This window comes from Dasypus novemcinctus, chromosome 3 (genome assembly GCF_030445035.2).
Source record: "Dasypus novemcinctus isolate mDasNov1 chromosome 3, mDasNov1.1.hap2, whole genome shotgun sequence".
In the NCBI taxonomy this organism is placed as follows: domain Eukaryota; kingdom Metazoa; phylum Chordata; class Mammalia; order Cingulata; family Dasypodidae; genus Dasypus; species Dasypus novemcinctus.
The window spans coordinates 33,727,573-33,751,953 of NC_080675.1; the positions used below are offsets into that span (position 1 = coordinate 33,727,573).

General features: G+C 53.1%; 1 protein-coding gene across 5 annotated transcripts; it reads left to right on the top strand.

Annotated features, from left to right (window-relative positions):
- Window positions 1-328: 328 nt before the first annotated feature.
- On the top strand, window positions 329-22,711 carry RPS6KL1 (ribosomal protein S6 kinase like 1). Of its 5 annotated transcripts, none has more exons than XM_058293066.2 (11): window positions 329-435; window positions 1,534-1,818; window positions 2,819-2,943; window positions 4,149-4,241; window positions 15,126-15,173; window positions 15,528-15,660; window positions 17,175-17,774; window positions 18,165-18,254; window positions 18,418-18,500; window positions 19,739-19,834; window positions 20,148-22,711. In XM_058293066.2, exons 2-11 carry the CDS (start codon window positions 1,554-1,556, stop codon window positions 20,256-20,258), a joined length of 1,644 nt encoding a protein of 547 aa, XP_058149049.1. In that variant the 5' UTR covers window positions 329-435; window positions 1,534-1,553; the 3' UTR covers window positions 20,259-22,711. The 5 variants fall into 5 exon arrangements, with proteins under 5 accessions (XP_058149049.1, XP_058149051.1, XP_023443625.2 ...); XM_071213790.1 differs by having other exon boundaries at window positions 352-476; XM_058293067.2 differs by having other exon boundaries at window positions 363-435; window positions 1,517-1,818.
- The last annotated feature ends 1,670 nt before the right edge of the window (window positions 22,712-24,381 follow it).

Consider the following 24,381-nt stretch of genomic DNA (forward strand, 5'->3'; position numbering starts at 1 on the left):
AAGTGAATGAATGAGAAAAGGCCTGGAAGTGGCATGGGTGCTCTTTGGTTGGCCTAGATTTCTGAAGTAGCCCCTTCCTCACCTCTTCTCCATTAGCCCCTCCTCCGTCCCTGGGAGACTGTGTGGACCCCTCTGCCCCCTCCTCCCGCCCTTCTCCCCCCACCCTCCTCTCCCCGCCCCCTCCGCCCCTGAGCTCTCCGCAGCTCGGAAGCTGTGGCTTTAAGGGCCCGCAGAAGCCGAGCGGGGCGGTGATTGGTGGTTTATTCTAACGGCTGGAGGATGAGCTCATCTGCAGCCAATGGCCCAGGCTGCACCAGGCTAGAACCCTGCACAGGGCTGGAGGGCGGAAAGCAGCTGCGGGAGCTCTGCCGCCCGCGGGGCGGTGGCGCCCGGGATAGGTCTGGTCCGCGCGGACGGAGCACCTGGCTCGGGCAGGTACGGGTGTTTGCCCTGCTCCTGCTCCATCATCTTCCCAGGCAAGGCCGCCCCTCCCCTCACTGCCCCCAGCCCCGCCTTCTTCGGCCGGGCTTCCGCGGGATCTTGCACCTCGTGCCCCTGGGACTCGCTGCCTCCGGTGTCCAGACGCGGCCATGCGGCTCTGCCAAGGCGGCTGGGATGGCCCCTGACCCCAGAAGGCCTTGGTGACCCCCAGAGCGCAGGCCTCGGAGCTGCACGTCCCCCTTGACTGGGCCCCGCCGGGAGGGTGCGGCCTCTTCCCCTCCGCATCCTGGGTGGCGGGCAGCACCCTAGTGCCTTGGAGGTGTGGGATCCCCTCCTCCACCTCCCTCCTGTTTTCCTGCCTTTCTCCACTGGAGGCAGAACTGCCCTGGGGTGGGGAGTTCGGTCTCTGCCCCTTCCCAGTGGGGCCTGAGGAAGCTAAGGTGCAGGGGCTGCAGCCAACCCCGCCTCCGTCTGGGCCCCGTGCCTTCCGCAGCCACTGTTCTTGACCACTGGGTCACACATTACTCAGGGAGGAGCTGCTGGGGGGTCCCGATGGGTCCCTGGCCTCCTCAGACAGGCAGGCGAGGGGACAGCGCCATGGGTCTCTGGTCCCACCCCACCCCGCTGTGAGACTCGCTGGGTGGTACTGCGCTGCCACTCAGTCCCCTCATTTGCCAACAGGCTTTAGGGCCCAGCTCCTGCCCAGACAATGCCGTGCTCTGGGGACAGGGGGTGTCCCGATCACAATGGCCTCATGACATGTCGGGGGGAAGGTGCCATTGAACTGATCCTTGAAGGATAAAGGAGCGGGGGAGCTCGTGGAGGGTGGAGGGAACAAAGCAAGGAATAGCCTTGGAGCTCAGGGACCCTCCCCCAGCCTCAGGGAAGGTGGCCCCTTATGCATTGTATACGGGACACCAGGTTTGCACCCTGGGAGGCCCGTGAAGGCAGCAATGCTTGTTGAACTTAAAGGAAAATAGAACACACAGAAGCATCCAGCCCCGTGAAGGGTCCTCGGAGTGGAGGAAACCCGGGTGCAGATAGCGGCCTCACCCCCGCGGGGGTCTCCCCTCAGGTGCCTTTCCGTTCCAGGGCCCAGCCGCGGGACAGTCATGAGCCTGGTGGCCTGCGAGTGCCCACGTGGCCCCGGCCTGCAGCCTGAGCCCTGCTCACGGGCCCGCTCCCAGGCCCACGTGTACCTGGAGCAGATTCTAAACCGGGTGGCCCCGGGGGCGCCCGAAATGACCGAGCACGCCTACCTGGTGGATGCGGCTACGCAGATTCGGCTGGCCCTGGAGCGCGACGTGAGCGAGGACTACGAGGCGGCCTTCAACCACTACCAGAACGGCGTGGACGTGCTGCTCCGTGGAGTTCACGGTGTGGCCCGGCCGACCAGGGGCAGGGCGCTGGGTGGGGGGCGCCGGGTGGGGGAAGCCGGGGCAGGCCTCATCCTGCCATTTGTCCATCCTCACCGCATGTGCCAGACACTCGGCAGGGCAGGAATAATAACTGGCTTTTATTACCAAGTTCCTCTATGCCAGGCACTGTTCTAAGGGTTTTCTCTGTTTGAGCTCCTTTGAGGCTTGGCGTAATAGAAACTACTAGACCTGCTGTTGCATATAATTCCAAGTATATAAGAACTCTTGTTAGTCCCATTTTCCAGATGAGGAAACTGAGGCACTGGGCAGTTAAATAGCTTGCTCAAGGCTGCACTGGTATTAAGCAGCAAAGCTGGGGTTTGAATGGTTTGGGCTCCAGAGTCAGTGCTCTTGACCGCTGTACTGACTGTTCCTGAACTGGGCTGGACTCCTGCCTTCTAATTGATGCTGGGCAACTGTAGTTCCCCACGGGAGGAGCAGTGAGGGAGAAGTGACAGGAGGACCGAGAGAAACTGCTCGCCTCCTACTGTCCTGCTGAAGGGACCCCTCAAAGCCCGGAAGTTCCTTTGCCCTCTGATCCTGAACCCCCATCCCCGGCCTTTTTCACACTGGGTGTCAGAGAGGGGTGAAGGCATGCTCTCTGGGAGCTTCTGCCTCCTGGTCTGAGAAATGGACATGGAGCTCCCCACCCGGTCCCTTCCCAGGGTGTGATGGTGGCCAGTGAGTTGGTGGGCGCCAGCCACAAAGGCTGTTAGCTGAGTGGTGCCCGTGATTCCCAGCTTCCCCTGGCCATCTCCCTTCTCCCCCCTGCCCCCCAAGGAGAGGCCCCGAACAGATCTCGTCAGACTCTGGGAAACCAGCATTAGACACAGGAGCTGTCTCCTCCCCAGAGGCGGAGGGCTGGCCACAGGATCTAGGACCCTCATCATCCAAGGTCAGGGTGGGGGGCAGGAGTGGGCTTTGATGACCCTCCCTCCACTCCCCCCTCCCCCCCCCAGTCGACCCCAACAAGGAGCGATGTGAGGCTGTAAAGCTGAAAATCACCAAGTACCTGCGGCGGGCAGAGGAGATCTTCAACTGCCACCTGCAGAGGACACTGGGCACTGGAGCCAGCCCTGGCACGGTGAGGAAACCTGCCCCCCGCAAGGCCTGAGCAGCCGAGGGCTCTGAGGGAAGTAGCCCTGCTCCCCCTGGCCGAGGGGCGACCACGCCTCCCATCGCAGGCTGCAGGGAGGGGCGCCGCCCCCAGGTCTGGCCTGGGTTGCTCCCCTGCCCTTTCCTTCCAGCCTCATCTCGCTCTCACAGGCCCTCCGTGGTTCCTTTGTGCACCAAACACTCACCAGTCCACCCCCCAGGCTGCACTCACTACATAGCCGCACTCGCGGCTCCACGCACGTGCACGCGTGTCCGCCCTCAGTAGCCCACGCTTCTGCTCTTTTTTTTTTTTAAAGATTTATTTATTTAGTTAGTTCTGCCCCCTCCCCTGGTTGTCTGTTCTTGGTGTCTATTTGCTGTGTCTTGTTTCTTTGTCCGCTTCTGTTGTCGTCAGCGGCACGGGAAGTGTGGGTGGCGCCATTCCTGGGCAGGCTGCACTTTCTCTCACGATGGGCGGCTCTCCTTTAGAGGTGCACTCCGTGTGCGTGGGGCTCCCCTACACGGGGGACACCCCTGTGTGGCACGGCACTCCTTGCGTGCATCAGCACTGCGCATGGGCCAGCTCCACATGGGTCAAGGAGGCCCGGGGTTTGAACCGCGGACCTCCCATGTGGTAGACGGACGCCCTAACCACTGGGCCAAAGTCCGTTTCCCGCACGCTTCTGCTCTTGTTGCGCAGTGACTATTAGGAGCAGACACGCGTGCGCACATGCCCGAACACATGCGTGCACATGGGCACAGATACTCTTCCCCCATGGTTCTTCCTAACCCCGTCGGCGTTCAGTGAGGGTGGAACACGCATGCGCACCTTCGTGCCCACAGGTATGCGCAGACAGGCCACAGACGCCTCCTGGGGTCGCTGCTTTACCCCCAAGCAGGTGCCCAGGCCGCATACCCAGTCGGTGTTCCCTGCGAACTCCTGGCCATTTCCCCACCCCGGGAGCCTGCTTCCTGCGGTCAGGGCTCTGGAGACGGCCTCTCTGGACCAGGGCTGGAGGGCGAGGCGCGGCCTGAGGGGGGCGCCCTGGGCCGGCTTGGGCTCCCCCGACAGTTGAGGCCGATTCTCAGTCCCACCAGGGCCTGTCCCTGGGGGGTGGGGTCCTGCCCGCCGTGCTGTCCCGGGAGCCTCTGGCCCCCGCTGCTTGGTGAGAAGGCCGTGGCTTGTCTCCTCAGGGTTTCAGCAGCCTGAGGCTCCGGCCCATCCGCACCCTGAGCTCGGCCCTGGAGCAGCTGAGGGGCTGCAGGGTGGTCGGGGTCATCGAGAAGGTGAGTGGGTGCCCGGGCTGTGGGAGGGAGACCGTGGGTGGGGCTGGGGGCGGCGGTGGGGAGAGAGCACGATGCACCCCTACTCCACCAGGGGCGATGGGAAGGGGCCAGAGGGTCACAGGGGAAGAAAGCAGCCGAGGCAGCGGCGCCCCCCCCCACCCCCCCCCCCCCCCCCCGCCTCCACGCACAGCTCAGGCTGGGGTAGCCAATGGCCTCTCCACGGCCCTCCAGACACACAGAAAACCCTCCCTGAGAGATAAGAGATAGAAACCACAGCGGAAGCAGTGCCCAGGGCACCCCGCCAGCGCTCACTCCCAATTCCCGCTCCCCACAGGCCCCCACCCACACTCACTCTGCACCCCGGGGCTGCGGCCAAGGGTTTCTCGCCATGCTGCCCCTCCCCTCCCAGCCCAGCTGACTGCTGTGGATGGAACGTGGTCATCTCCAGACACCCGGCCTGCAGGCGGCCCCGCTGCCCTGAGCCTTGTTCGGGCCTCTGCAGCTTTGCCCCCACCCCCCGTCCCTCATGACCCTGTCTTGGACCCTTGCCCCCACTTTGGAGCAGACAGGAAGACAGGAGATGACACCCCAGCCCTTACCTGGGACACTGTTAGTGTTGGGGGAATCAGAAGGACAAAACAGTTGGTGCAAATGTGATTAGATTACCTTGTGCCCCCAACCCAGGGGTGTTGAGTAGTGGCTAAAGCAACTCCCTCCCTTTCTGGCTGTTTATCAGAATCACCTGGGGAGCTTCCAAAAAATAGAGATGCCTGGGCCCCACCCTAGACCTGTCAGAATTTCCAGGGCTGAGCCCCAGCATCTGTAATTTTTAAAACTGGGTCTGGGAACCCACAGAGAAAAGGAGAACCGTGTGTGCCGTCCCACACCCCGGAAGATGATGTGAACTGGGGGGGTGGGGCACGGTGTGGCCGTGGGCAAGTCCCTGCACCTTTCCGAGCTTCAGTTTCAACTGTAAAGTGAGGTAAGAACCCCACACACACACTCCACAGGAAGTCTGGGAACTAACATGAAATAATTTTGGAGAAAGGCACATGCCAAGATGTTTGAGAAATATTTGGTAGCTTGAAATGCCGGTGACATGAGCCAACTGGGAGGCGAGCAGAGGACCTCTTGGGCCCCAGGGCTTGCTCCAGCTGCTTCTGCCAGGCCCCTGGAACAGGCCCCAGACCTGCAGTGCCAGGCCCTGCCAGCTTCAGTCTGCAGCTCCGGCCTCCCCTCCTGCTGCACTGGCCTGTGTGGCCCTTGCCAAGGTCACCTGATTGTGCCCCATGGACAGACTGGAGAGGTGACCCATATCTGCAGTCCACAGAGTGGGATGCCTGAACCATAGGTTGCTATGGAGAGAGGGGTCCTAGGTCAAATAAGTTTGCGAAACAGTGAGTTAGAGTTGTTACTTTGTTTTTTTTAATGACAGGAGTTCTGGGGGCTTTTAGGATGCAAACATGCACTGAGTTTCCACAAGGGAGGTACATGACACAGAATTCCTCAAATTCGTTTAATCCCGGGACGTGCATTTGGCGAGCGGGAATCCAGTTTCAGAGGCCTGTGTGTAGGGGAAGCACAAATTAAGGCCAAGCCAACCATCTGTTTTGAGATTGCCCTTCCTTCCTTTTTTATCCTATCTCAGGCCTGCGAACCCCCTTCCTTAAGTCCTGCTTTCTTTCTTGGTGTCATTCCTAAGCCAGGAATACCATGTTCCCCCAAAATTAGGAAAGGGGTTTGGGCCACTGGACACAAGTCCCTGAGCTGGACTGGATGCCTGTACCCCTGATCCTTCCAGAGCGCGGCCCAGGCAGACCTGGGCAGGAGGAGCAGTGGCAGCCAGCAGGAGCCCCAAGGCCAGGGAGCCTTGCTCAAAAAGAGCCATGAGCACGGCCAGATGTGTCCAGTTGTGAGGGTTCCCTGGGCTGGGAAGGGATCTCTAGGAGTTGAAGCGATGTTGGCAGGGGTGGGAGGGAAGGGAGGGAGCAGCGTGGCAGATGGGCCAGGGTGTCAGCCAGCAGCGGACCAGCACACCCAAAGGTCTGCTGTCGAGTGTGCGCCTCTGAAGGTGTAACCGGACAGAGTATTTGCTGAGTTCTGTCTGCCCAAAAAAAAAAAAAAAAAAAAAGAACCAAAAAAACCACCAGACAAGTCACATCAGAGAGAGGTTTAAACCAGAGGTTGTAACTAATAGTCCCCCCAGCCCAATTTGGACTACAAACTTATTTTACTTGGCTTATATGCAGAATTGCCGGTTTTGGGGTTTGTTTTTTTTTTTTGCAATTAGTTACCAACATTTAAAAATTGGCAGATTTCATTTGAAAAAGTCCAGAAAAATCCTAAGATCTGGCTGTGCCGGGCTCACATTCCCACGTAGCAGCAGGGAGTAGAGGGCTACCTGCGTTGGAGAGCAGAGCCCTCTCGTCTACTGCCGGCCTGCCCTGCCCTCCGGCCCGCCCTGCCCTCCGGCCCGCCCTGCCCACCGGCCCGCCCTGCCCTCCGGCCCGCCCTGCCCGCCGGCCCGCCCTGCCCTCCGGCCCGCCCTGCCCTCCGGCCTGCCCTGCCCACTGACCCGTGTGTCTAGCCCTCGTGGGTCTTGGAGTTTGAGAATCTGGTTAAACTTGGACTTGTTTGACCTGTGAGAGATCCTTCCTGGGATTTTGTTGTGTGCTTCTTTGAAGAGTTTAATGCGTTTCACCCACATTTTGTCTCTGTGTCCCAAAACTCAGCTGAGTTTCGTTTAAAAAAGATTTCCCTTTTATAAAAGGTGAGCGCCGGCACCCAGAACCGCCTTCCACCTTCCCAATAGTAAAGTTTACCTGACATTCCTAAGGTAAATTCTAATTTACAACGCCGTTACACTAAACAAATCCTCACTGTCACTGGGGGGCGGGGGGGAGGGGCGCTTGTACAGTGGTGCTGTCCACACACGGTGGCTACTAGCCACACAAGGCTCCCCCGTTGCACTAGCCACATTTCAAGCCACCGATGGTCACACGTGGCTCTCGTCTGGGACAGTGCAGATCTAGAACATGCCCACCATTGCAGAAAGCTGTTTACAGGTAATGAACCTGAGGTTCCATAGAGGCCAGGTGACTGGATGAAAGCCAGTGCTCTGTCCCCCATTCTGTTAAGCAAAAGAGGAAGGGGGTTTTGTGTTTGGTTTCATAGGAAAATGCCCCCTTGTATTCTTTTGAGACATAGTGTAAGAAAAGGAGTTTAAAGCAGGAAAAAAAATCCCTCACCACCCTCCCTAACTCTGAGGTCATCACTGTTAACGTTTTGACTTCTTTCTAGGTACATAGGTTCATTTTATTATTTAAAAAAAACCCAACAACACCACAGTTGTTATCAATCTACAGGTCAAGTTTTCTATACAGCTTCCCCAGTTGTCCCTGCTGGGTTTTTTTCTGGCTGTAAATTAGGGGACCTTGCCCAGGGCAGGGAGTGGGAAATCCCACTTGGCAAGGGATGGTGGGGAATTATGAGGGTGTCAGTACTTGTGGGAAACTCTGTTCTCCTAAATATCCCCAGAGTTTTCTTTTCTCTTTCGAGTATTGCACAAGTTTGGTCTGGGAGCCAGGCTGGGCAATGTTTTGGGCCACTGGAGGAGAGACCCCTGGTGGTGGGAAGGCACACCTGGCTCGGCTGCAGGAAGGGTCCCGGGCAGGCATCTCGTCAGCCACCTTCATTTACTATTGGGGAAACTGAGGCCCAGAGGGGCAGGCCCTTGCCAAGGTCCCCCGACTGCACAGTTAAGTCTGCAGGGCTCTGGAATCAGCCTGCCTGGGTTCAAATCCTGACTCTACCACTTTTTATCTTGTTTTGTTTTTAAAATTTTTGCTAATGACAGAAGTTGTAGGTTTACCAAAAACAGGTTAAAATACAGCATCCCCATCTACCCCAATTATTAACACTTTGCATTAGTGTGGTAGCTTTAGTACAACTGATGAAAGCACAGTTTTATAATTGTACCATTGACTAAAGTCCATAGTTTACCTTAGGGTGTACTTTTTCCCCCAATACACCATCCTATTACTGACATCTTGCATTGTGGTGGTACATTTGTTATAATACATGAAAGAACATTTCTATAATTGTATTATTAACTTTAGTCCATCATTTACAATAGGGTTCACTGTGTTGTATACGGTTCTGTTTTATCTTTTTTTTTAAAGATTTCTTTTTTATTTCTTTCTCTCTCCTTCCTCCCTGCCCCCAGTTGTCTGCTCTCTTGTGTCCATTTGCTGTGTGTTCTTCTGTGTCCACTTGCATTCTCGGTGGCACTGGGAATCTGTGCCTCTTTTCGTTGCATCACCTTGCTGGGTCAGCTCTCCGTGTGTGTGGCACCACTCCTGGGCAGGCTGCGCTTTTCTCACGCAGGGCAGCTCTCCTTGTGGGGTGCACTCCTTGCTCATGGGGCTCCCCTACGTGTGGGTCACCCCTGCATGGCAGGGCACTCCTTGAGCACAGCAGCACTGCGTGTGGGCCAGCTCACCACACAGGCCAGGAGGCCCTGGGTTTGAACCCTGGACCTTCTATATGGTAGGCGGACACTCTTATCAGTTGAGCCACATCCACTTCCCCTGTTTTATCTTTTAATTTCTATTCTAATAACATGATATGACCTAAAATTCCCCCTTTAACCACATTCACATATATCATTTGGTGCTTTTAATTACACTCACACTGTTATGCTATCATTACTACCATCCATTGCCAAAACTTTACAATCAACCCAAATAGAAATTCTGTACAAATTAAGCATTAACTCCCCATTCCCTACCCCCAACCCAGCCTCTGATAACCTGTATCCTAGACTCTTAACTCCATGAATTTGCTTACTCTAATTATTTCATATGAGTGAGATCATACAATATTTGTCCTTTTGTATCTGACTTATTTCACTCAACATAATGTCTTCAAGGGTCATCCATGTTGTTGCATGAACCAGACGAGTGGTGTCTTGAAATCCCCAACTATTATTGTAGAGTGTCTGTTTCTTCCTTCAGTTTTGCCAGTGTTTTCCTCAAGTATTTTGGGGCACCACAGTTAGGTGCATAAATATTTATGATTGTTATTTCTTCTTGGTGGATTGCTCCTTTTATTAATATATAGTGTTCTTCTTTGTCTCTTGTAACAGCTTTTGACTTTAAGTCTATTAATATTTTGTCCATTATTAATATAACTACCCCAGCTCTTTTTTCATTACTATTTGCATGGAATAACTTCTTCCGTCCATTCACTTTTATTCTATTTTTATCTTTGGGTTTAAGATGAGTTTCTTATAAACAACATATAGTTGGATCATGCTTTTTTATCCATTCTGTCAATATGTCTTTTGATTGGAGAGTTTAATCCATTAACTTTCCATGTTATTACTGTAAAGGCAGTACTTCATCTACTTTGTCCTTTGGCTTTTATACGATGTATATTTTTTTGTTTGTTTCTCTTTTCCTTTGTGGCAACCTCCTTTTCCATATAGCTGATCTTTTTTGATGTATCTGATCCCTTTTTTATATTTTTATTTCTGTATATTTTTAAAATACTTTCTTTGTGGCTACCCTGGGGTTTGTTTTACACAACCTATATAACTACTAATTTGAAGATACCAACTTAGCTTCAATAGCATACATGTTCTCTGCTCCCATTTTCCTGTATCCCCTCTACATGTTGTTTTTGTCCCACATTACCTCTTTTTATTTTGAGTGTCTATTATCAGGAAATATGCCTTTTTCTTGTTCAGTTGTATTCTGACTCTTATAGGCATTCAAGAGTAGTATTTTATATTGAGGATATAGTACTATTGGGTTTTGCATTTATCTTTTTAGTTACCTTTACTTAAGATCTTCATTTCTTCACACTACTCCAAGCCACTCTTTCCTGTCTTCTCCTTTCAATCTGCAGAACTCCCTTTAGTACTTCTTCTATGGCAGATCTTTTGTTGACAAACTCTGTTTCTGTTTATCTGTGAACATTTTAAAATCTCCCTTTGTTGTTTTCATTGTGGCAATATAATATATACAACATGAACTTTCCCATTTTCAACAGTTTCATGTATACAGTTCAGTGGCATTCACATTCACAATATTGTGCCTGTCACCATCAAACATTACCGTAACTTTTTCATGACCCCAAACATGGACTCTGCGCCCACTATGCAATAACTTCCCATTCCGTCCCCACTCCTGGCCCCTGGTAGCCTGCAATCTACTCTTTGTCTCTATGGGTTTGCTCTCCCTCATTTTTGAAGGAGCTTTGCCAGATAAAGAATTTAGGGCTGGCAATTTTTCTTTTTCAGTACCTTAAGTATATCATAACACTACATTCTTGCAACCATGGTTTTTGATGAGAAACGGGCCCTTATTGAGGATGACTTGTATGTGAAGTATCACTTTTCTTTTGTTGCTTTCAGAATTCTCTCTTTATTTTTGGTATTTGAAACTCTGATTAGTATATGTCTCGGAGTAGGTCTATTTGGGTTTATTCTGTTTGGAGTACATTGCACTTCTTGGACATGTATATTTATCTTTCATAGGAATTGGGGGATTTCTAGCCATTATTTCCTCAAATATTCTGTCCCTTTTCCCTTCTCCTTCTAGGAAACCCATGACACATGTTTGTATGCTTCATGCTGTCACTCAAATCCCTGAGATAATGCTCAATTTTTTTCTATTCTTTTTTCTATCTGTTCTTCTACCTGTATAATTTTGGTTGTCCTCTCTGCTATTAATAGTTCATTGATTCTTTTGCTTGTTCAGATCTTTTGTATGCCTCTAGTATATTTTTACTCTTCATTATTGTGCCTTGTATCCCCATAATTTCTTTTTAAACTTTCAAATTCTCCTTTATGCTCACACATTGTCTTCCTAATATCCTTTAGCTCTATGTCTTCATTTTCCTTCCTCTCCTTGAATTGATTTAGGAGATTTGTTTGAACTTCTTTGATCAGTTGTTCCAAATTCTCTGTCTTCTCTAAAGTTTAATTTCCCTTGCCTGAGTCATAGCTTCCTGTTTCTTAGTATGGTTTGTAATGTTTTGCTGATGCCTGGGCATCTGATTATTTTGGTGTATTAACTCTGAAAGTCAATTCCTTCTTCTTGTCTAGGGTTTTGTTGACTGACTTTATGTTAAGGCTCTTCTTTGGCCCTAGGTCTCACTTATTCTGGACCTTTAGAGTAGTTTGTTCAGATTTTCTCAGCTCTTCTTCATCTCTTGCTTACCCTGGATATGTGGTACAATTTAAGATTGTACTTTTTGTTCAGTTCTTTCACCTCCAAGAGAAAGCTTCCTTTCCTTTGTTCCTTCTCTGAAAATCTTGATCTGTCCTGTTGGTTTTTGTGCAGAATTTTCTCCACAATTTCTATGATTTATTTAAATTCTCTCCCTCCCACAGTACCTCTTTTTTCTTACACTTTTCAGTTCTGAGAACTGTCCTGTCTTACAGCAGCTTAGTCTCCCCTGGCCCCACTCCCCCCACCCCCATTTTTTTTCTGAGGCTTTTTTGCCTCTGGTTTCTTCTGTGTTTAGAGTATTCAGCCCAGGGACTCAGACGGGGTCAATCCAGAAAGGTCTGTTTTGCATTTAGGTCCAATGAACAGAGACTGTTCTACCATAGTCTCTCTCTTTTTCCCCCCTGGGGTCCCTTTTTTTTTTTTTTAATTTTATTTTATTTATTCATTTTTTAAAAAATATTACATTCAAAAAATATGAGGTCCCCATTCACCCCCACAGCCCCCACCCCACCACTCTCCCCACAGCAACACTCTCTCCCATCATCATGACACCATTGCATTTGGTAAGTATATCTCTGGGCATCGCTGCACCTCATGGTCAATGGTTCACATCATAGCCCATACTCTCCCACGTTCCATCCAGTGGGCCCTGGGAGGATCTACAATGTCCGGTAATTGTCCCTGAAGCACCACTCAGGACAACTCCAAGTCCCAAAAATGCCTCCACGTCTCATCTCTTCCTCCCATTCCCCGCACCCAGCAGCCACCATGGCCACCCTTCCCACACCAATGCCACATTTTCTCTGTGGACATTGGATTGGTTGTGTCCATTGCACATCTATGTCAAGAGGGGGCTTAGATTCCACATGGATACTGGATGCAATCCTCCTGCTTTCAGTTGTAGGCACTCTAGGCTCCATGGTGTGGTGGTTGACATTCTTCAACTCCATGTTAGCTGAGTGGAGTAAGTCCAATAAATCAGAGTGTAGGAGTTGAAGTCTGTTGAGGTTCAGGGCGTGGCTATCATATTGTCAGTCTAGAGATTCAAATCCCCTAAATATATCTTAAACCCCAACACCAACTACAATTCCAGTAAAGTAGCAAGAAAGGCCTGTGAAAAGAGATCCCATCTGAGTCCAGTTCCATCACGCAGAAACACCGGCTCCAAAGAAGGGCCAACTGACATGGCAGTGAACCCCATCTGCCATGACCATAGAACCCATGGGTCTCTTTAGCCCTCAAAAGAACCAATACCTGGGGTTGTGTCTACTTTATCTGTCTCTGAGACTCTGCTCAGGTGTGCATAAGGGCAATCCTTCTGACAGCCTCCAGACTCTTTTTTAGACTCATAGCCATATAAACTCATTTCTCCTTTCCATTTCCCCCCTACATTAGGTCAAACAGCATTTTAAAGTCATATTATTATATGTAGACAGGGATATTCTGCTGATCCGTGTTGAACCTTTAATTCAAGGTCATTTTCTAGTTGCATCTTCAGCTGGTATTTGGTAGTGATCCCTCGGTGCCAGGGAGGCTTATCCCCGGGTGTCATGTCCCACACTGAGGGGAATGCACTGCATCTACATGCTGAGTTTGGCTTCGAGACTGGCCACATTTGAGTAACATGAAGGCTGTCAGGAGGAAACTCCAGGCACAATGCTGCTCTAGGCCTTGTTCTTATTGGGCGTATAGGCTCACAAGCATAGTCATTAGTATCAGGAGCCCACTGTTGGACCCTCATTCCTTCCTGGTTCTTACCGTTGCACCTGGGGGACTGCTGCTGCTCCTGGGGTCCCTTTTGTATGCAGCGCTTCTCAGCTACTTGTGTTCCCTCCTGGGTCTCTGCCCACTTGGGTCCCTGTGCCGGGATATGCATGGGGTTCTGATCACTGCTGTGAGTGGCTCTGTGGTCTGCATCCTCAGCACGAGGGACCCCGTGTGACTCCCAAGCTTCATGAAGGGAAGGGGTCTGGACTGCCAGGTCCAGGAGGAAAATCTCCTACCTGATCTTGGAGATTGTCTTTTCTCTGATTCGGCATTTGTGTAGTCCTTCTCCAGTCTCTATCACCCTGAACTCTACCACTTTTTGGTAGTGGCCCCATAGACAACATCTCTGATAATTGATTTATCAATAAATTGGGTTATTTTTTTTTTTTTAAAGATTTATTTATTTATTTTATTTCCCCCCCTCCCCTGGTTGTCTGTTCTTGGTGTCTATTTGCTGCATCTTGTTTCTTTGTCCGCTTCTGTTGTCGTCAGCGGCACAGGAAGTGTGGGCGGCGCCATTCCTGGGCAGGCTGCTCTTTCTTTTCACGCTGGGCGGCTCTCCTCACGGGCGCACTCCTTGCGCGTGGGGCTCCCCCACGCGGGGGACACCCCTGCATGGCACGGCACTCCTTGCGCGCATCAGCGCTGCGCATGTGCCAGCTCCACACGGGTCAAGGAGGCCCGGGGTTTGAACCGCGGACCTTAAATTGGGTTATTAATAACACTCACCTGGTAGGCTTGTGGGAATGAAATGATTCATGTATAGTGCTTAACAGAGAGTAAGCGCTCTATAGCCAGTGTGGCGTTTCGCCTATGGTAATTGTAATAAGAATCACTATTAGAATGAATCGCTTGCTTTGCGAGAATGCTCTGAAGTAGGCACTGCTATGACCTCGTTTTACAGTTAAGAAGAGCAAGGCTCAGAGAGGTGACGTGACCGGGCAGATGTGATCACTGACATTCTCACGGCCTTTACAATTCACAAAGCACTCTCGCATCCATGGCCTCAACAAATCAGTGAGGTAGGGAGGGTGGGCCTTCGTAATTCTCGTTGGGTAGAAGAGAAACTGGAGGTTTGGAGAAGCCAACTCGTTCACTCAAAACCCACACCCAGTGCCCTTTGCCCTTCTCTCCTCCCAGGCCCAGCGACACTGCCGTGAGGCCTGGCTCCTAACCCACGGCGGCCCGGCCCAGTCCTTCATGGAAAGTGTCTGCAGGGCAGGCTGAGGCCAAGGAGTCACAACCCCAGGAAGCTGGGCCCACCTCCACACGCCCCTCATCCTGCCCCGGGGCATCCGGCATGCATCCTCCTGGGGTGCGGCCCACCCCTGCCCACCACAGCGATGAGTCAAGGGCCCAACTCCAAACGAGGCCCTGAGCCAGCGCGGGCAGATGGCAGACCTTCAAACCAAAACCAGAATGGGAAGGCTGCTCTCCAGAGACAACCCCCAGCGATAAAGACTTTATTTAAAAGAAGGGGCAGAGACCTAAGGGGCCTGCTGGCCTGCTCTGGGGCATGGCTCAGGCCAGGGGTGACCTGGAATCGCATTCTCAGGAGGAAATTAGACACAGTGTGATAAGACACCCCTAAGGATGAGGCCAGAGAGCACTGGAGACAGATGAGAGCCCCTAGCCTGAACTGAGGGGCGAGGAAAACTTCCTGGAGGAGGTAGCACCTGAGCACAGACCTGCAAGCCTAGCAAGGGTGGGTTAGCAAGACTGGATGGGTGTCAGCCTGGGGAGGGGGCTACTTTCTGCACCGCTAGAGCCTACCCTTCCTACCCCACCCCTGGAGTGTGTCGGCCTTGGTGGAGGAGTCGGGGCTGGGAGCCCCAGGAACTAGCATGTCCCTTGACCGGTGCCTCCTGGACCTTGGCAGGTGCAGCTGGTCCAGGACCCGGCAACTGGAGGGATCTTCGTGGTGAAGGCAGGTGCCACCCCACCCCCTGCCACCCCGCATTCCACTTGGGACTTTGTCAGAGCGCTTGGAAACTCCTTCCCTCTGGAGAACCCCCAGCCCAGGACCCGCATCTGAAGGCTATGCCTCCCAGACAGACACACACACTGCTCATCCGGGAGGGTGCAGGGACCTGGATTCTGATGGGAAGTGGGGGTGAGGGCCCAAGCCAGGACTGGAGAGCAGAGGGGATACAGGTACCCCTCAGGGTGGCTCCCACCCCTTGTCCAGTTGCCCCTAAAGCCAGGGCCAGGGTGTCCTGTGGCAGCAGCCGCTGCTTCTGGCCTGTCTCTGGCCGACCTGCCTGTCTTGCCCCCTCCCCAGAGCCTGCCCAGGTGCCACGTAGCGAGCCGGGAGCGACTGACCATCATCCCGCATGGCGTTCCCTACATGGTGAAGCTGCTGCGGTACTTCGTGAGCGAGGATTCCATCTTCCTGCACCTGGAGCCTGTGCAAGGTGAGGGGTCAGTCTTGTGGGAGGATGATTTCAGGGACTGGTCGTGGTGGGTTCTCTGTGGTGCCAAAAAAAAAAAATGTATTTGCGTCTGCTTAGGAGTTACGTATCTATTTTGTGCCAGGTTCTGGGGACCATATCCCCCTGCCCCCATGAGGATACTTGTTTTTTTTTAAGATTTATTTTTTTATTTATTTCTCTCACCACCACCCCCCCACCCCAGTTGTCTGCTCTCTGTGTCCATTCGCTTTGTGTTCTTCTGTGACCGCTTCTATCCTTATCAGCGACACTGGAAATCTGTGTTTCTTTTTGTTGCGTCATCTTGTGGTGTCAGCTCTCCGTGTGTGCGGTGCCATTCCTGGGCAGGCTGCACTTTCTTTCGCACTGGGCGGCTCTCTTTATGGGGTGCACTCCTTGCACATGGGACTCCCCTACGCGGGGGACACCCCTGCGTGGCACGGCACTCCTTGCACGCTGATCAGCACTGCACATGGGCCAGCTCCACACGGGTCAGGGAGGCCCAGGGTTTGAACCGCGGACCTCCCATGTGGTAGACGGACGCCCTAACCACGTCTTGGGACACAAATGGGAGGCCCAGGACCCTGAAACCAGAGACAAAAAACCAGGGTCGACTGGCTCCCCGGGTACTGGTGGGGGGTGAGGAGGCAAAGGGCCCAGAGACAAGGAGAGGTGAGGGTCAGGCCTGGGTAGGGAGTGACCAAACGCAGGGTTTCCACGGGCCTGGCAAAAGCCGTGCTCAACCCCCTTCTCCAGCGAGCGCCAGGCCAGGGACTGGGGCGTCCCGGGGGGCCTCCCTGCACACTCTAGCCACCTGAACGGGTAGAACTTCCCAGCCCAGCCTCGCCGGCCTCCAGGACCCTGAGGGCTTTCAGCCGCCTGCCTGCCCGTCCCTCCTGCGCTGGCCGCCTCCGACCTAGCCTGCGGCCCTAGGGGTTACCTCTCTGCCCACAGCCTTGGCTGGGCTTTTCCCTCTGGACAAACCTTTTCTGAGGCTGTGGAGCCAGACCAGCCCTTGGTGGGAAGCTGGTCATTTAGCTGCGGAGACAAGCCTGCCCGTGAGGAAAAGGGGCAGGGCAAGCCAGGGCGGCTGCTTTTGCCATCGTCACCTGGCACAGTGACATGCAGATAGTAAGTGCTCAATAAATTATAGTGGAACAGAGGAAAGAATGAAGGAATGAACAGGCAGGACAAAATGGAAGGGGTAGAGATCATGTCCCCTGGGGGTAGCTAGAGCCCCAGGGCTGGGGTCACTAAGAAATGCTGTGAGAAGGAGGCAGCCCTCTGTTGTTAGAGACCTCCCATGGCTTGTTAGGAGATGTGAGGCAAGGGGCAGGCAGGCATTCTAGGCGGAGGGATGGGAGCAGAGGTGAGGAGGGGGAGCTATGCCAGGATACCTGGAAGGCAGCCGAGGCCAAGGGGAGGGCGGAGCGGGACAGGGGGCCTGCTGTCCACGCTCTTCTCCCCTGTCCCCATGCTCACCACTCCTGCGTGGCCAGGAGGCACGCTCTGGTCGCACCTGCTCTCCCAGGCACGCCCCCAGCAGTCTGGGCTCAGGTCTGGCTCCACCCAGGAGAGGAGGAAGGCTCAGCTCAGTTCCCGTCTCAGCCTCCTGACCTCAGCGCTGCTCCCCCCGGGTCACACCCACTGGCAGGACAGAGTCCCCCTGGAGCCTCTGCGGACCTCTCAGAGCCTTCCTCCAGCCAGGGAGGCGCCACCTGGCAAACCCCAGAGAGGAGCTGAAGAGGAATCCACAGTCAGAACTCACGCTCCCTCCTTGGACCTTCCCAAGGCCCCAAGTAGTCGCCTGTACCCCCAAGCCAGGAGGGGACCTGGCCAGAGCTTGGACACTGGGCCCCCTCGGGGGCTCCTCTGGGTTCGTGAGGGGGCTGGCCGGGTGCTGGGGGCCTGTGGCCGAGGCAGGGGTCAGAGCCGCCCCTCGGGAGACGGAGCCAGCTGGAGCTCTGGTGCCTGGCGCGTGAGGGAGGAGCAGGTGAAGCAGTGGGCGGCCGAGATGCTGGTGGCACTGGAAGCACTGCACGAGCAGGGGGTGCTGTGCCGGGACCTCAATCCCCGAAACCTGCTCCTGGACCAGGCAGGTAGGTACCCGGGGCCCGGTGAAAGGGGGCAGACCCCAGAGTTCCAAGACAGAACAAGAATTCCTCAAAACCAAGGGAATGTGGAAGTTACCTGCCTCACCCGCTACCTCCCTCCAGCCATATCACACAGGACTATGCCACAGTCTTGTTGGCCAAGGCTGAGCTTGGAGAACAAGCCCCTTGCTCCCCCATGAGTCTAGGGCAGCAACCTTTACGCATACCCAGTGGCCTCTGGGCCTCAGGGGGGCCGTGCATGTCCATAGGGGGCTTGGCCTCAGGAGCGGGTTGGGGAGAGCCCTGGAAACCCCCGCCCCCATGCCGGCTGCTCAACAAGGGCTAACCAGTTCTTGTCCCTGTCTATTCCTTCCCCAACCCCCACTGGACGAGAAGGTCATATCCAGCTCACGTATTTTGGCCAGTGGTCAGAAGTGGAGCCCCGGTGCTGCAGGGAGGCTGCGGACAACCTGTACAGTGCTCCAGGCAAGGGGGGAGACCCGAGGGAGCCCTTAGGTCGGGGGCGTCTTCACACAGACTGGGGGGTTGAGGATGGCAGAGGGGATGGGCCTGGGTCTGAGGTACATAATGGAGACCCACCCTCTCAGGTGAGGCTGGGACACGTACAGATGTGTTTTTGTTCCCGCAGAGGTGGGTGGGATTTCTGAGCTGACCGAAGCCTGTGACTGGTGGAGCTTTGGGTCTCTACTGTATGAATTGCTGACAGGAACGGTGAGTAGCTGGGCAGGGTGTGTGGAGGCTGGGCGGGAGCCACCGAGGGCAGGTGGACAGGGCTTAGTCCAGTCAGCCAGGGTCCGGGTTCCCCGCATGTCCACTGCCACCAGCCAGGAGAGAGACACTTAGCACCCCACCCCACTGGTAAGGCTACTAGCTAACGAGACTTGTCAAACATATGCGAATGAGAGTTGAGTTGGGATGGTCACAGAAGGTTTCAGGGCCAGGGCCCAGGCTTGGAGGGTGGAATTCGACGCGGCCCCTTTTCCTTGGAGGACCACTGGCTCATCCCCCAGCCTCCTCTCCCTACTGCTCACCCCGCCACCCATTCCCTTCTGGACTGTGACCCGCAGACCTTGGCTGGAGGATAGGAAAGAGGGGCTTGTGCATCCAGGCCAGCTGCTGCGCTGTCCAGCCTGGGTCAGCCCGGGGCTCAGGGTTCCACATGCAAGCACCCTTACCCAGGAGGGTGGCCTCTGCCTTCTGTCCTCCCGTGTTGAATTCAGCTCAGCACCTGGGTCCAGTTAGGTTAGGAATCAAGGGAGAGGCCAAGCTGCATTTGAGCAGGAAATGGCTGGAATGGAGAATGACCTGCTGTCCAGATGTGACCAGTCTGTCCTGGCACCCTCCTTCAGGCAACTGCTTCTGACAGCCCTGGATGCCAACGTCCCCAAAGAGGTTCTCTCCTCTGGCATTTCCCGCCTCCTCTCTGACCCAGGCTCCTGGCCTTCCTCCTGGCAATGCAGGTCATCTTTACCAGGGCGGTGGAAAAGTTCTGCTTTTCTCCCTTGCCTCAGCCCTGCCTCAGCCCTGGTGGTAGCGAGCCATGGCATGGCCTGCTATCATATGCGACAGTGGAGATTTCTGTAAGGAGACAGGTTCCAATGCTGTTTCCAATAAAGTCTGCCCTGACTTACCCCAAGACTGATGCTTCTAGCAAGCTTGGAGTCAGAAGGATTTGAGTTCAAACCCTGAAGTCAGTACAAGTCCCTTTACCTCTCTGAGCCTGCTCTGGTTCTTTAAAATGGGAAAGCTAATAATTAACTTTGAGAATTGTTGTGGAAATTAAGGCTAAGGTGTGCCTGGCACACAGTAGATCCTAAGCAACAAGCAACTAAACATCATCATCATCCCCATTGGATGTGACATGGGAAAAATTAAATCCTGGCTGACACTGGAGTGTACAGATTTTCCTCGGGTTGTCTCTTCAGAGGCTGCGCCTTGTGTCTTCCCAGGCACTAGCCCAGAAGCACCCTTCAGGAATCCAGGCCCACACCCAGCTGCACCTGCCCAAGTGGCTCAGCAGCCCAGCGGCCTCCCTGCTGACTGAGGTGAGCTGGCCCTGGCTAGAGGCAGCTTCCTGGCCTGCCGGGCGGGTACGGGGGGACAGAACCAGGGGTGTGGACAAGCCGTCCTGATCCTGCATGCATGCTGTGGGAGTGGGAAGGCAATGGACACACATTTCTGTATGTTGGTGGCCAACGCCGACCACAACCCAGGGTAAAACTGGAAATTCTGTGGGCTGGCAGGAAGTGAGCCATACCCAGGACGGGTGACTGCAGGACCCAGAGGTCAGCCCCCTCCTCAGGAACAGTGGCCATGGGGAAGGCCTGCCCAGAGTGCTGACTGGACCTTTCTTTGCAGCTGCTGCAGTTTGATCCCAGCCGGCGCTTGGGCTCTGGAGGAAGCGGTGTCAGCAAACTCAAGTCCCACCCTTTTTTCAGTACTATCCAGTGGAACAAACTGGTAGGGTAAGAGGGGTAGAGAGGGACTGGAAGCAGCTGATCTCTTCTGCGTTTCCTCTCCTCTCTTTGCCTGTCACCCAGAACGGGCCTCCCTAATCAGTGGGTCTCAGGCACGGTGCAGGGCCTGCTTTCCGGCTCAGCTGCTTCCCTCGGGCTCCAGAAGTAATTATCTCCAGGCGTCTTCTTCAGGGCCACCTTCCAAGAAGTCTCAAGAGTCAGCTTCTGGAGAGACCACTTTTAGTCACTGCTGAGGGGGAGGGGCAGTGAGCTCTCATCCCGCTAAACAACTTGGACCCGTCCACCCACACTTCCTTCTGCCTGTCAGCCAGCAGGTTCCAGTTGAACACAGACTGTGCCATGGCCTGTGCTAGGTGCTGCATCTGCCACACTAAAAGTTGCCTTGTGCTGCATCAGCTCTGAACTACTGACCACCTGGCTGAGCGGACCACACGGTTCTGAGACTCATCGCCATGTTGTGTTCCAGCTGGGACACCTCTGCAGACTCATCCCAGGACACGGCTACACTGGCCCAATCTACCCAAACGAGGGTTGTCCTGGCTGGTTATTTTAGCCACGAACTAGTGGCCTCTCCTGCCAGAGGCACTTCCTGCGGGGGGGGGGGGGGGGGGAGCGGGGGGGACGACACACTGGGGAAGCAGGGAAAAAGTGCATAGTGCAGGGTGGGAATGGGGGGGGGCAGGATGGTCCATCTCCACTCCTGTCCATGTTCCCCCATCTTGTGATCTCAGGCTAGAGAGCAAAAGGGAGGATAGGAAAGTAAAAGATGAGAAATGGAGGAGGGAGGAATACCCAGCTCTGACACTTCGAGCAAATGTGAAACCAGAATAAAGGAATCCCTTCCCCAGCTGACCAGTATGGAGAGAAAGGGGAGCTTGCCCCATGGGATGGAAAGGAGACCACAGTTCAGCCTCCAGGCTAAGGCAACAGGGCAAGTTGTGCCCATTATGATTCCCCTCTGGAGCATTCATCCTGTTTACCACTTGGATGCTGGTCAACTGCTCTCACTTCATCCCCTTTTGGAATGAGAAACCAATGGCATAATTACCCAAGCTTATAGCCAGCAGCAAGGTGTTTCTGGTATCTGAAGAGCTGGGAACAGTTACCCCCAAAGACAAAAACTTACCTCACCTCCACCCAGTTTGGGTGCCATCATTCCTCTCTCTTCTCCAGATTTACCCAGTCACTGGGGTAAGGCCAACTTCACCAGACCTCTGCCCCAGCTCCCACCTCCAGTGTGCCTCCAACACCACTAGACCCCAGTAGGCGGCACCTCAGACTGTCCTCCAGTTGGCTATGAAGGGCCAACTGTAACTCTCAAGAGACACTTCTCATGGGAAGGTCTTGGCATGCCTCGGATGGAGTCTAGGGCATAGAGGACACAGGACAGCACACCCTGTCTCTCATTCTATGTGGTCTCAGTCCTGATTTTCCCTCGGGCTTGCCCACCCACCATCTGTCTTCCTCAAAATAAAAGCTGCGTAGCTTATGGTGTTCCTGCCTCAATGCAAAGAAAATAACTCTTGACAGGAGACTGCAAGTCTCCCCTGGAGAACATTCTCTATGTCAGGCAAAAGTAAGCTTGGCTCTAAGCCAAACTCAGCATGCAAATGCATTACCTTCCCCCCTCCCCCCCCCCCCCCAGCATGGGACGTGACTCCCAGGGATGAGCCTCCCTGGCACTGAGGGATTATTACCAATCATTAGCTGGTAATGCAACTAGAAAGAGACCTTGAATAAAAGGGTCAACTCAGACCAGCAGAATTTCTCAGGCTACGCGTAGGATCATGTGTTAAAAACTGCTTTTTCACCCTGAAGAAAAGGGGAAAATAGCTAAGACAAATGAGTTTATATGGCTAAGAGGCTTCAAAAAAAGAGTTGGGAGGTCATCAGAGGGGTAGGGGTCGCACTTATGTACACCTCAGCAGGACCCCAGTAAAAGCCAAAGTAGACACAACCCTAGGTACTGGTTCTCCTGAAGGCTACGGAGACCCACAGGGTATACGGTCATGGTAGATGGATTTGGGAGTTCTGTGCCATGTCAGTGGGCCCTACTTTGGAATTTGTACTCCTGAGTGTGATGGAGCTAGAATCAGATGTGACCTTTCTACACATGCCTCTTCTCTCACTTTTACTGAACCTGTGGTTGGCACTAGGGATGGTGTGTACTCAAGGGACTTGAATCTCTGGACTGCCCATGTGCCAGCTGGGCCCTGACCCTCACACTGGAGTTGCAACTCCTACTCTCTGGTTTGTTGGACTTACCCAGGGAGGTGAAGACGGTCAACTACCACACCAGGAAATCAAGAGTGCCTACAAATGCAAGCAGGAGAATCCCATCTATCATCCATGTGGAATCTAAGCCCCCTCTTGATCTAGAGGTGGAGTGGACATCACCATCCCAGGGTCCACAGAATGGAGGAATAAAATATGGATTAGAGTGGACTTACTGGTATTCTTCTATAAAAATATTGACTAGTAATAGAAAAAATTTAGCATTGAGGTGGAGAGTGGCCACAGTAGTTGCTGAGGGCAGGGGGAGGGAAGAAATGTGATGTGGGGGCATTTTGGGGACTTCGAGTTGTCCTAAATGGTATTGCAGGGTCGGATGCTGGACTATATATATATATCCTGCCATAACCCACTGAATGTACTGGGGGAGAGTGTGAACTACAGGGTAAACTATTATCCATGTGGCACAGCAGTGTTCCACAGAATTACCAAGTGCCATGAGTGTGCCACAATGATGGGGGAGGTTGCTGGTGTGGTAGGAGGGGTGTGGGGAGGTGGGGGATATATGGGAACCTCTTATGTTTTCTAATGTAACAATTTTTGAGATGTAAATGTCTTAAAAAAAATAAAGTTCACAAAAACAATGGGGGTGGGAGTGGGGGTGGGGAGTGGGTTATATGGGAACCTCATGTTTTTTAATGTAACATTCTTTGTGATCTATTAACTTTAATTTAAAAAAGTGTTTAAAAAAAAAAAAGAGTAAGCTTGGGCCTTCCAGCAAGTAGAAAGCAGGGCTGGTGGTAAAAGGTATGCCAGCCAGTGCCCCCCAGCAATGCAGCCTCCAGCCTTGAGAGGAAGTGGTGACATGGGAGGCACTGGGCTCTGAGGGAAAAATATAGGAAAAGAAGTCTAGGAAGAGGGTCATGTCACCCCAGTGGGAATGCTACTTGGACTCTATACAATGACCCTTTGAGATTATGGTAGCTTCTGAGAAAATGGAAGCTCAGAGTCAAATAATAGGACCTGGTGGACCCAGTTCACATTCACAAGTCTAGTCTGTGTTCCTTCTTCCACTCTGCCCTAAGTCAGGTCAGCCCACTCCAACCACTGCTACAAGAAGTCACTTTTGGAACCTCTGGGCCTCGTCCATCCATCACTCACTCACATCTGGTACTTTGCTTGGCCCTGGGCTTAGAATTCTGAGGTCCCAGACCTTATGGGACTTATTGTCAATCTTTCAGTAAATGGAACTATTAATACCTACTTTGTAGGTTTACTGGAGAAATTAAAACTCCTAATACTGTGCCCTGGACCTTAAAGATCATTCTAAAATTCTTCCTTTCATTAAACCTAAACTTTTTCTACCTACGAGCTGTAGTTCCACCCTCCGAGACCCACTTTCTTCCTATGACCAACCTTCGTATAGGGATAGCCTCACGGCAAGCAAAAGGATCAGCACATGGGAATCTGTGTGTGGAAAGGCAAGGCTTGATTTAAAACGGGACACCATCACACCTGTTACCTAAAAATCTACCAACTCTGTCCACTCATCCTCACAGACCACTGTTCCTGTGAGGTGATCTACCCTTATAGGTTCTTACTGATCTTGAGCATCTTGGTCACATAACGGCAATCAAATCTAACATATGAAACTAAAAGGATATGCCTCACCTCTCCTCAATCCATCCCAGAAATAATGCAAACCTCACAAAATTGTAAATGTCTACTGGTATTCTGAAGGGGCTTCACAAAGCTGGGAACCCCAATATCTCCTTAAGAGTAAGATTTGACAATTTCAAGGGGATCACTGGAAGGAAACTGGGGTACCATGAGATTACCATGCTTTTCCTGGCTGGGCAATCGGGGTTCCACCCTGTCAAATT